General features: G+C 36.3%; 1 protein-coding gene across 2 annotated transcripts in view; it reads left to right on the forward strand.

Annotated features, from left to right (window-relative positions):
- LOC145984559 (peroxisome biogenesis factor 10-like) overlaps positions 1–7219 on the forward strand; it is a 31288-nt gene extending 24069 nt beyond the window's left edge. For both annotated transcript variants that reach the window (XM_083118210.1, XM_083118209.1), the window contains exons 4-5: positions 3822–4082; positions 6010–7219. In XM_083118210.1, the coding sequence (XP_082974336.1) occupies positions 3822–4082; positions 6010–6420 (672 nt within the window). In that variant the 3' untranslated portion in view covers positions 6421–7219. The remainder of the gene's footprint in view (positions 1–3821; positions 4083–6009) is intronic.
- The last annotated feature ends 6448 nt before the right edge of the window (positions 7220–13667 follow it).

Here is a 13667-nt window from a genome sequence, read left to right on the forward strand (position 1 = left end):
GTGCAGTCAGAGCTTGTGTCCCTACGATTCGAAAGGCTGCATTGATTACGGACTGCTCGTTTCTAAGCGACACTTGTGGTTTGTCGCCTTGGTATGAAATATCTCTCAGGATACTATTTATATTCTAATAACATGGAAAAATAAAACTCTAGTACACAATCCAACACCTGAGGTCCGGAATCACTTTGCGATGTTTCTTCTTGTGTTACGCATGCTATTTATTTTTTAATTTTATTTTACTTTTCTTTCCAAATTTATGTCATTTCGGGACTGCAAATCACTCCACAAATATAACTGTTTCCATCAATTCACGTACCGCCTTTCAAGACAAACAAATCTACATAATATATTCCAAAAACTAACAAAGCCGCATTATTTTCATAAGAAAATTAGCACCGACATTGATCGCACTGCCATCTATGTTTCTCATCCATCTAGGGAACCAGTTTCTTGGGTCGTTTTCCACACTACGTTATTCAAGGTGCTGTAGTATAAGGGATGACCTTCTAGTAAGGCACTCAATTGTCAACCCCACTTCCACATAGTACACTCCAGTAATGGCTTTTTGCAGGCTAACGAGACTCTGAACCTATGGCCAATTTAATTCTCTGTAGGGCTGTGTGTGTTTTCCTGTGTTTTGTCCTATGTGCTGAGTGCCCCTTTACAGCCTCAGCTTCCCATGTAAGGATATTTTAATCCTCAGACACGGTTTTATTTTAGTTATGGTAAGGGGCTGGACCCCATATAATGTGATGGGTGCAAAATAGCCTAAGAGCTAATCGTGCAATGGCATATTGGTTACTTGCGTATTACTCACTATTTATAAACAAAAATACATTAGAGTATAAAATTTCATCTACTTACATAAGTGAGCATATATTCATTGTAAACTACGTTTCGGAAGCTTTACTGCTTCCTTCTTCAGGTGGTCGTATTATAGTCTCGGAACATCAAGCCACGTCGGAGAAGTGTCATGCGAGGATACTAGGTAAAAGGTTGAGGTTAAAAACACTTCATGGTGCTCGACACATACAGCTGCCCACATGCTTCACCTTGCCAGAGAGCTAGGGCTCTCAACGGCAACTCAAGATCACCGTGTTGGTGATTTTAACTTGTTTTTACGTGAGTTTTAAGGGTTTTTAACAAAGGTAGTATTAAATCTTACATAAGTAGACAAAATTGAATACTCTAATGTATTTTTGTTTAATCATGCAATATTAGGGATGGGCCAATATGGAATTTTACCTGAGACCAATAAAGAATTAGCTTTCCCAGTGGCAGAGTGAATTTGGGTGCAAATTGAGTGCTAAACTCACTGTCTTGCAACCAAACATTCCAGGTTTGGGTCCCACAGGGTGGCTACGCACCGGGAATTCCTTGAATTCTGGGAATTATGCGTGAATTATTTGCTCCGTCAAATATGCTTGAATTATTCTCCGTAGATGTGAAAAATTGCAACTACTTTTATTAGCCAAAATCCAATTGAATTTATATATATTATTTATTAATGCTCTGATGCAAGTTTTTCACAGTTTAGTTTCTTTTGCCAAGGAAAGAAAGCTGTATGGAAAATAAAACACAATTCTTTGAGATAGTTTGCTTTGTTAGTTTCCTGTGCAGAACAATATATTTGACAGATGTAAGATTATTGCAAGATATCTTGAACTTCATAGGTAAATTTGAGTTGGAAATTCTTGTACAATTAAAACTTTTTCGTACATTAATATATCCCGTAACATTTGTAGATTTATTTCGAGTCTGAGTATGTGAAATGGCAAATGTAAATTCCGCACCTTAAATTAAATATTTTAAATATATATACTGTTTAATTGAATTAGAATATTAATATGCCAAAAATATGAATGCTGGAGTTAAGAATCATGCCTCATTTTGTTCAGCATACATAGTTATGCTCATTGTGGACCTTTATGTTCACATATTTTTAAGGATAAGAAGAAACTACAGGAAAACATTTTTTTTAAAGTTCTTTGTTTTAAGGTACAAATACTGTTAAATGTTCAAACACAACATGTGGAATGTATATGCTCTTACCTGTTGAAAACCATAAACAAACCAAAAAATAGCACAAAATAACACATTAAAATTCTGACATTTAGTGGATTTCTCACCTGCATTGTCAAGCAGGAAACACAGGAGGTGTAAAAACCAAGTAATGGGGAATGTCTCGAAGCAAACAATCAGAGCTTCATTGTGTCAGCCTCTTTTGACTCTGTTATCTGGTTTTCACTCGTCCTCCATTTCCTTACCAATGCAGGTGGGAAACCCATGAAACATCAGAATTCTGATATACTATTTTGTGCTGTGTATTTTGTTCCTGTTTATCAACAGGTGACTGGTTATCTATCTCACACTTGATATGAGAAGATAATTAAGTGAATATGAAATATTCTTTGCCGAACATATTTTATAATGGACTCACTATTTAATTGCCAAAGGTTCTGGGTTTTAGCCATGGCTTGAATAGTTCTCGTATTTCATCACTTGATACACAATTTTTGTTTCCAAGTTCCTACTTGCCTTAAAAATATAGAGTATTAATAATGTACAAATATGAAATTTTTGCAGATACTAACAAGAGTAACGAGATAAAATTTACTATTAACCTTTCATGTTATGTGTGGATGTGATTTGCTTTAGAAAAAGAAACTGCTTATACATGTATGACATTATTTTATGAGAAACAATGGACACAAAAAATAGTGACACATGAATTTTCAACATAACTTTACATCATAACTACTCCATTTTAGAATTTTTCTATTCAATTTGGTTTATTGTGGGGACCACAGAGGCTCGCCAAAGAGGTATTTTTGTCTAAAATTTAAATTTTCCTGTTGTGCATCTAACTGTTCTTGATTGGAGTGAGGATTTAACTTTCACAAGAGCCTGTTCCTCCCTCCTCCCAAATAACTACTCTAAACTCTCTACAGCTAAATAATTGGCCTGTGATTTTTTCTACATCATTGCACATATGAAAAGTATTTGCTTGGAAACCTTCTGGTCATTGAGGCCTACATATGTAAAAATACCCCTGTGGTTAAAGGCTTAATATAAAAATTGTTGAATATTGATAGAAAATGTTATATCAATATGTTATTAAAATCCATTGAAATTTGATACTAGTTCATCTTTGATATATGGTCAGTGCTTCTCAACCTTTCTTACCTCATGGCACTCAAAGTGCATAAGTATTTTTTTCAAAACACTGTAAGTCATGAAATCTATTCAACATATTAGTCCAATTAGGTGATGAATGAATGGCTTTATTAACACAAATTGTATAATTTAATGCAATTTTAGTGTGTGTTTGTTAAATCTGAATTTTCTTTCATATTTATGGAAATGAAATGATTTGTACCCTACACAAAACTGAATTAAAAAAATAGTTTATATAATATATAATAATAATAATAATAATCCGTTGCGCAACAGCCCATGAAGGGCCTAGGCATACCTACCGACTGCCGATCTCCCTCCCACGCTTTCCTTCGTCACCTCTAAGCGTGGAGATCTTCAACCAGTATTGGAATAGTCGGGGGGTCAGCCCGACGTATCCCCAGCCGTTATAGTAGGTCTTCTCGACCGGATTACGCTCACTCACTCGGAGCTCCCCAATTTCCTCACGATGGTGGGTTGCCACCAGTGAAGATAAATAAAGAACTTTGGCATGCTTGGTAAACATTTTCACATTCCATCTGTTTTTGTTCTGTAAGAGCTCAGGTGATACACACACACACACACATATGGTGAAACACTCATACATATTATTGAATTCTCTGATTTTTTTTTATTTGTTACAGAGGGTGCTTTTAATGATTACACTGGATTCTTTTGGACAACCCCTTTTAACGTTTTTGTTGGGACGTGTGGAAGAAGAATTAAGTAAAGATTCAGATGTAGCAACACAATTGAATATATCTAACCCATCGAGAGAGGGATTATTGAGATTAATTGGAGGTATCCGTTCCATTCTTCCTTATGTACAGAAAATTCACACAGCTATCTTCTTTATAAATAGTGACTTCTACCACATTGGAAAACGATTGACATCTGTCCAATATGTAAGTAGAGTATGAATAAAATTTATAAAAATGAAAATGTACTTTTAGATAAAAAAAAAAATCACAATATTTAAAGTAATGAGTTTCATAATGCCAATACAGAGTAATTGACCACATCCTAAAGTTTGAGAGTGATTTGTCCTTTGTGCATGTACTTGTAGAAAGCAGATTTTATGTGACTCCTTTCAACAACACAAGTTGACCTCCTTGTAGCAAGGCAAGCAACATCAATGCAAGTTTTGAACAGAGTTCAGAGGCACAGGCTAACATTGTTCATCCAGTGTAAATCTCTTTTTTGTGTTAAAAACTGATCTAAACTCCTAGGCTAAACAATCGTTTCAGGGCCAGGGCTTGCTGAATAGCTTTTTGTTCAGTGACACATTATCAACTCGTTGAGCCCCATTGCCTCTGCTTCTTTGACAGGTCCTAACCATGCTAAAGGTGAGAGCATTAACCATATGGCTACATGAGAACCCTTTTTGTGTTCTAGGTGTTAACAGAATGGTAGATTTTGTTCTATTCATCATAAGCATTTTTAAAAATAAACTACAGCAAAATTTGAACAACCTCTTGTGAGGAAATTCCTGCAATTTCACCTGTATGTGAATGGACCAAGCTGATATTATTAATTAGGGATGGGACTGATCAATTGGTACTCTATCGGTATTGGCCGATATAGGCATATCGGTTTATCGGTAAAATTACCGATTATTTTACCGATCCAATATATCCATAAATATCTTATAATTTAGTGCAAAATTCTGCCATTTTGTTGTAATTTTTATGGACAATCTCGATGCCCTACTTTCTAAAAAAGTAATTGTCTAAATTTTCAACTTCTTTTGCACTGCAGTCACCTTGAAACACACATTTGTTATCGGTATCGGTATATTTTATATCGGTACTTTATCGGTATCGGCCAAAATTTCATATCGGCCCATCCCTATTATTAATAATATGGTAGATGGTGAAAGGAGTAAGCCTACTTACTTACACCGTATATTGAGACTAAGAAACCTATATCCACTAAAACTCAGTATGGGAAGAGAAGTACCAGACTATCTAAAACAAACCCAATGAATTGTTCGATAAAGCAAAATAAATAAATAAATAAGCCTGCATATAACATGAAACATGAAAGAGCTGGATGGTATGGAACTCTAATATGGATGGTGTAGCCCAAAGATTTACACACTTCATACTCCGAAGGTACTTGTATCATATTTACATTAGGTGAAGATGTACAAGTATCATATCTTGTCACACACTACATCAAAGATGGACTCCAAGGTAAAATATTTGGGTAAAATTGATTAAAACGTATTCAAGGTGAATGTGCTCTGACTAAAATTCATTGTAATCAAATTATATGTTGGTAAGGAGTTGGGGCCCTAACTCCGCACCCCCTATATGTCTTCATGGCATGGTGCAAAGCACAGGGGAGCACTTTACTTCTTTTTTTTTTACTTTTTAACGAGTTACAAAAAGAAACATTATGATACTGTGCATATATTTTTTCTGCTCTTTTGTGTGTTTCTTGTGTTCAACTATCCTCTTCTCCAGAAGGCATCCATTTTTTCCTGTATTCATCCACATTTACATGGTATGTTTTATATGCAGTTTTTATTGGTTTGTATGGGTTTTATTGGCTTTGTGGACTTCTTAGTTTTTTCTCACTGCTGAATGCTGTCTCCTAAATTGGAATTTTGAACCAATTCGTCATATCTTGTTTCATAACACTGGGATGTATCATATACATAGTGTGAGAAATGCAGTAGTTTTGCATTTCAAATTTGTTTCTGCGGTTCTCAGTCTCCATTAAAATGATTTTTTTTAAAAAAATATTCAAATATTACCATTGGGTATTCTGTATGTATGTACTAGTGTGTCTGATTTTTGTAATTTGCCATGTATATTTTTTCTGCAGGTTGTTCTGAGGTACTGGATGAAGAATAGATCAACAGCATATGGATTTAAAACAGTGGGTGTTTTGTCATTAGTTCAAGTATTATTGAACATAGTTGTTTCAATTGCATCCCTAGTTTTAAAAAATAAAGTTAAGTCATCTGATGATGAGAGACCAACAACTTCAAATATGTATGTGGATCCTGTTCAAAAGTGTTCCTTGTGTCTTGATACTAGATATAAAACAAGTACTACAGCTTGTGGCCATTTGTTTTGTTGGTCTTGTATTATGGAATGGCTTCAAACAAAACAAGAATGCCCACTATGCAGGGAAGCTGTCCACCCATCAAGAATTATATTACTGCAGAACTATGACATGAAAAGTCGATCTGAGCATCAGGAATATCATAATAATATTTTCAAGCATAAATAGGGGGAAATATTCTCGCAGCCATCAGAGTATCTCTTGCCAGTCTTTCACCCATATCTTGGGAAGAAAAGAGGAGCAAAGGGACAGCCCCTTGTTTTACCATGTGTTGTTTGGCTGTTTTGTTAACATCAAGGCAGAGAAAACAAGGGAGACTGTGCTTTACATCTTGATCTAAGGATATGTACAGGTTGTGTAATTGACAAGATATTTTACTTCTACTTATCAGTACCAAACCTGATGTAGTGCTTGTTTTTGTGATAGAGTCTTAACATCAAATTGATGAGAATTACATCCCACATTTCTATCTGTACTTAAGCACTTTCAGAATGCATAAGCACAAACTTGTAATATCAAAAAGAGTCATCTTAGTCCACCGTGTTATTACCATGCATTCTGGGCATTCACAATCACTTGCTTACAAGAGCCAGGCATGAAGTATTAATATATATGTAATTCAAATTATCTACCTTATATGTGGGTGTGCATTGAGCAGATTAAAATTATACTTGAGATGAGGATTGTTTTAATGTGCACAGTACATGCCTACTAATCTATCAAAGTACTGCATAATGGAATCAGATTATACAAGACTTGATCAATTTCCTTGAAACAAGTATAAAATCTGATGTACATTGAAACAAGACGTTTCTGGCTCAAGTGCTGTACTTTATGTACATTACCACTTCTTTTAGAAACTCTTACTTACTGTCAAATTGGTTTTATTGAATTGCAATTGATGACAGGTACCTGATTCATCACAGTAGTTGCTCTGAGGTAGCAACCATTTTATTTTGGTATCATCTATCTCGGTCTCACTGCAGAACATGGGCTGCTGTTTTCCTCTAAATAGACGAACAAAATTTATATCCCCTGAAAGTACGTACCTTCTACATGCATTTTCCGGTGTTCCTTTTACGATTACTATTATACTATTACGCGTAAAAATATTTTTTCCTGGTACTAAAAGCAATGCATTTGTCAATTCGTTCGCGTCCATATTCTTTACGAACAGTTGCTTTCATTTGTTTCGGGGTTTTCCTCTCCGCACAACAGTTTGACCACCTTGTGTTCCGACGTCATATTCTTTACAAACAGTTCCTTTCATTTCTTTTCACGAGGAATGCCTACAAGGTTAGGTTAGGTCTGTTAGGTTAGGTTTCATTAGCATAAATACAAAACAACGATAGTCTAACGTGACAACGTAGGCATCGGGCATTAAATTAACAACCTTTTTCCCATGTGCTCAATTGTTGTGCGATAAGCATTTGTCTTGTGTTCCGACGTCATATTCTTTAAAAACAGTTGCTTTCATTTATTTTCACGAGGAATGCCTATAAGGTTAGGTTAGGTCTGTTAGGTTAGGTTTCATTAGCATAAATACAAAACAAAGATAGTCTAACGTGACAAAGTAGCCATCCGGCATTAAATTAACGAGCTTTTTCCCGTGTGCTCAAGTGTTGTGCGATAAGCGAGACCTTTCGCATACACAGACTGTCGTCTGTCTTTTTCGCGGCATTCGAGTTGATTCCGTAAAAATGGCTTGGCCACACGGATTCTGGAACAGAAGAAAATTGTATTCGGTTTTGGGAAATCACAATGATTGTATATCTTGGTGTGAGGATAATGGTTTTCTCAAGACAGAAAAAATGTGCAGGAAGCATAAGTGTTCCATGACATTAGATCTAACGCATGGTAACGTAGGTAGTTTCCGGTGTCAAAAATCAAGTCACGGATCTCAATATCGCATCTCCAGAGCAAAAGGGACATGGTTCGAAAATTCAAAATTGGATCTCCCCACCACTTTCAGCCTTATGTACAGTTTTGCTCACGGCGATTCTTATGGCAGTGCAATTAGAGAAGCGTGTGATGCGGATGTAAAGGAAATTAGCGAACACACAGTGTGCGATTGGTACTCGTTCTGCAGGGAGACAATTGTCATTGACTACAGAGAACATGAAAACCTTCGGGGTAAAATTGGCGGTCCAGGCAAAATAGTGCAAATTGATGAATCTAAGTTCGGAAAACGAAAATTTCAACGTGGTCGTCAAATAGAAGGGCATTGGGTGATTGGTATGGTTGAGGATGGGTCAAGTGATTTACGGTTAGAGATATGTCCCGAAAATGTCAGGAATGCGGGAGTTCTAACAAATTTGATACAACATCATGTCCTACTTGGAACTGAGATACACACAGACATGTGGAAGGCATATGGGGGTTTGGCAGGCTTAGGGTACATCCACAAAACAGTGAATCACAGTGATCCGGATAACAGGTTTGTCGCTCCGGATTCCACCCACACACAGAGGATCGAATCTGTGTGGAGGGTCGCTAAACATTTCTTCCACAACAAAAACGTCCCTTCCGATTCTTTCGCTGACCACCTTGTAGAGTTCCAGTGGAAGAGATTGGCAGATTTACAAGGAGAGGACAGGTTTTCGAAACTTTTAAATGCAGTGAGATACGTTTATCCGCAGTAAGGTTAAAGTTCAACGGCATCGCGTGAAACTGCACAGATAGCCTTACTTTTTTTACTTTTTCTACTTTTATTACTTTTCCTATGTTCTGTTAAATTACATTATTGATTTCCTTACCATTTTCTTCATTTCCATGCAGGAACGTGCGAAACAATGTCGCTTTCTCGATCGTTTCACCGCTTCGGAAAGCATCTAGCCTGGACATGTATTTTCCATTTTTTTTCAAATAAAAATTTTTTTCCGCACTTTCCAACTTACTTTACTCGATTACTTACTTCAATACCTTACCAAAAAATTAGGAACCGCATTCCTTCTAAGCAGCCCATATTCTGCAGTCTTACCTCTATCTCTTAACACAAGGCTTGTGAGTGCCCTTCCTTGTTGAGTTTTTCATACCCTAGTACATAAATATGTACTGCATGATGTTTGCTACTGGTATTCAAAAAGTGAAATATTGCAACATTATATGATGGGATCAGCACAAATTATTTCTCACTGTAGTTTCTCAGCCTGGTTTCAGTATGCTTATTCTTCAGATGTGGGTTTCATACAAAGCCTTCCTGCTTGTCAATACCTGAAGTGTGCCTTGCAATGTGAGGCTTGTTTTTGTTATTGATTTCTAAAATGTTCACTCCGTTTCAGATGAAGTGGCACACACTTGAAATCTGTTGAATGTGCCATTTTATCTGAAGAGGAGTGCACCTTTGAAAACATGGCTAACAAGAGAAAATTGCTGAATAATGTGTCCTCTTCAAATATTTCAGATTTAACTATTACATCACATTTGAATATGATCCACATGAGATAACTGTTATCTCTTACATTACAGTGTAATGATTGATACTGTAATATTTTTCAGGGAATGTACTATATTGAGAATTTTGTATCTGATTTTTGTGTGGGTTTCCTTGCTGTTAGAACAATGAATTTTGTGTTTTTATGAAAATTAGGCCCCATTGTTAATTTGAAATTATACATCATAATGCATTACACATGCTATATTTTTATGTGTTATGTTTGTAGTTGTTCATATTTGTTTTTTATACTTTAAACATTGTTAATTGGTATGCATGGATAATTATGTTCTGTGATTATTTGTTATATGCACCTTCATTTTTCATTTACATAGGGGTAAAACTAAAAATTCCTGAATTCTCACCAACAAAATATTTACTAGTAAGAGTTGCACAATCCCACAGGTCTTTGCTGTAGTTGAACAAATGAGAGACCACAAGTTCTGCTCCTGATATAGAGACAGAGGTATGAAACTAAGTGAGGGAAGGTCATGATGTTAATTTGGTGTAATAACCTGCAGAAAATATGTTGCAAAATAGGACAGCTAAAGGAGTGGATGTCTGCTATAAACAATTTTGTCATCAGAAAATGCTTTATACTCCTATTCTCTAAGTATCACAGGCATTTATAACTGTGTGCCCAGTCCATTAGTACCCTCAATTATGCACATGAGAACCTGTGCAATATCATCTATTTTTGAAATGTCTGTTAGTGTTGTTTATAAGATACTGGATAGTGAAGGTGCACCCTTAGCGATGTTCAATGTGTCAAATAATTATGTGCATTTTATGACTCATAATAATGTACAGTTTTAAAATGTAAAATGAATTCTATAGGTATGCGACCCAAGCTGTAAAAGATTATTTTGTCAGCCATGAGTATAATTATTATTATTACCATATTTATTATTATACTTATTATCATAAATGAAATTACAACAAATTATATCAATGTATTCCTTAGATATTAAAAAGTTATTTGTTGAATGGAAATTAGTTATTGTTTAATTTCATAATAAGGGGCATAATTATATTCATAATACAGGACACAGCATTGAGTTTTCACTAAAATGAATTCTAAAATAGTAAAAGAAAGTTAATCTGTAAAAGGTTAAGCTCAAGTGTAAGCTACAGTATGTTTATAAGAAAAGGAAGATTTCCCTGTAAATCTTTTCCTTTATGCATGACTAGAATTACTAGAACATAAAGTAGGACAAATTGGCCCCAAATGCAAGATTTATGTCAAAATACAGGACACAGTCATTCACAGTAAGTAATATATAAGCACTGGGATAGTTAGGAAATAATGTGAAATTGACGTATTTTCAGCTCAAAAAAGTAATGCATATTTAAAATAAATCTCGAGTATAAAATTCAGTGAGACTGTGTGTGCTATTGAGCATTTCTTGTAGGACAGTAAGGCAGTCATTGTGATATTTTAGTTCTATTTTTTTATTTTTTTATTTAATATGGCAGACATCCCATCCAAAGTTAATTTCTTGCCAACCTCATTGCAGTTTATTGGGTGTAACTTCTTCAACTGAAGTAGTGATTTAAGGTCTGAGATAGTGAAATTAGTAGTGAGTGTGGAACGCTTGGCCTTTAATGATGGTAATTTATCCACACTAGGGATGGCCAAACGGAACTGGATCCAAAAAATTCGGATCCATTCGGATCTGGATCCGGATCCGAAAGTTCCGGGTCCAAAAATCCGGATCCGGATCCGAGAGTTTCGTATCTCAATCCCATTATAATATTACCACACCTTAAAAGGTATTATGATCTTTGATTACAAAGAAATTTTTCATTAGTTAGTCCTACAATAATTTTCTTGAAGTGTTGTTCCTAAAATACTCTGCTACGCATCGGCTAACACTCGTGCACAAAAATAATCTTACTTGTTTAACATAAAATGTCAGAGGTGATTTTTTAAATGCTATTGAAACGAATTTGTATTCATTCGAATGTATTGGAAATGGAAACACACATAAATGTGAGACATTCCATTCCAGGATGAAACCTTCAACACATATAACAAGATAGAAATGTTATACAAAAATTATACAATTTTTCTACAGTTACAGTTTTACAAATTAAAATAAAACATTATAATATATGCAGTGTTATATAATTACAAAGTGTAAGACTAACAAGGGAGGTTATCTAAGTGTCCCCCTCCGATTTCCATGAAACTTGGCAGGTGTATAGTGGGGCCCAGTGGAAGAAATACGTGTTTTTTTTTTTGTTTCAGCTAAAAAACTGTTTTAGGGGGCAAAACCCCCTCAAATGTCAAGATGAGGACAAATTGAAGTGAGGATCTGACCCCTGTGTCCCCCTCCGATTTCCATGAAACTTGGCAGGTGTATGTATAAACGGGCCCAAAGGAAGAAATACGTGTTTTTTTGTTTTGGCTAAAACCCTCCATACAATTGCCAAATTTCATGGAAATCAGAGTGGCACACAGGGGTCAGATCCCCGCGTCAATTTGTCTTCATCTTGACCTTTGAGGGGTGTTTTGCCCCCTAAAACAGTTTTTTTTAGCTGAAACACAAAAACACGTATTTTGTCCTTTCGGCTCCTCTATACACCTGCCAAGTTTCATGGAAATCGGAGGGGCAGACTTAGACCTGTATTGTAAGTTTATTAATTAATTACAAATCATGCGCGGGAGCACACACTATATATATATATGGATAAAAGCAAGGAGGGCCAAAAGGGCTAAGTAAAAATCAAATAAGGTAAAAGGAAACACTCACCGGACAGTAGGAAAATTCAAAATTTTCGCTAATTTATAGCATCATCGGTGTGAGAAGAAACAGAAGACGGAACCGGAAGTTGGGGTCCTGCAGAGTTGCCAGGTCCCCATTGAAGAAGAAGCGGTGCGTAGAACGAAAAAAACACTGTTTCGTCACCAGGCTCGTCGTAAACTGTGAGTGTGTAGGATGAGTTGGGAGGGAGGGCGGGAGGGTGGGTGAGGGTTGGGCATTACTGGGTGGCCTTGTTCAGGCCAGCTGGAGTGGTTGCACTCATGGCCGATATATAGGCCCTCTCCCATCTTTTGCGAACAGAGGTGTTGGCTGGTTGGGGTAGGAGGTGGATGATCGCTACCCGGAAGCAGTCGTTGAAACTGATGTTGTGGTGGTTGGTGTGGACGGCGACAGTGAAGTCCAGGTTGTGGGTGGAGGAGCGGTGGTTATTGATGCAGAGGTTGAGGTAGCGATCATCCACCTCCTACCCCAACCAGCCAACACCTCTGTTCGCAAAAGATGGGAGAGGGCCTATATATCGGCCATGAGTGCAACCGAATCTGGCCATCCCTAATACACACACCCCTAAAATTGTTCACAAAGAGTAAATTTATGGTCAATCTGACAGCTCGACCTATTGATTATTGGGGAAATCTTGGACTTTTTGGTTCTCGTGTAACTGAGAAATAAGAAAATTTTCCAGCATATCCAGGTACACTATTCTGGTGATAATCCTTTCTTGTAAAAATATGTAGTTGTAAACTTAATTCTTGCTTAGGCCGTAAAAGACATTCAACTTCACACTGTCACAAATATGTTCCATAGATAGGCGTGGATTTTTACTGCCCCAAATTCAGCAGTTATGTCATCTTTCCACTGAGGTGACAAAAATTCTGTTTCACAGCATGCATGCTGCACCTGTGAAGGAAGCTATTTTAAAATTCAAGGCCATTGGCACTCACAAACGGCAGAACGTGGTACTGGTACTATGGCACTGTCATTGTCAAACCTGATATGCTTTATCACACTATAATGCATTGATTCTGAAATGCTTTTAAATAATGGTAAAGTTATTTTTGAAGCACCCAGTATAATGGTTAAATCTTTGAAATTGTACTGAACCAATACCAGACCTATTACAGAATCTGTGAAAAATTATTGTGGAGTATCTACTACAGATACTATACTGTACTACATGATATGTACGATATGTAGTATCATATTTTCTTAATGCA

This window comes from Lepisma saccharinum, chromosome 2 (assembly GCF_977018435.1).
Source record: "Lepisma saccharinum chromosome 2, izLepSacc3.1, whole genome shotgun sequence".
Taxonomy (NCBI): Eukaryota; Metazoa; Arthropoda; class Insecta; order Zygentoma; family Lepismatidae; genus Lepisma; species Lepisma saccharinum.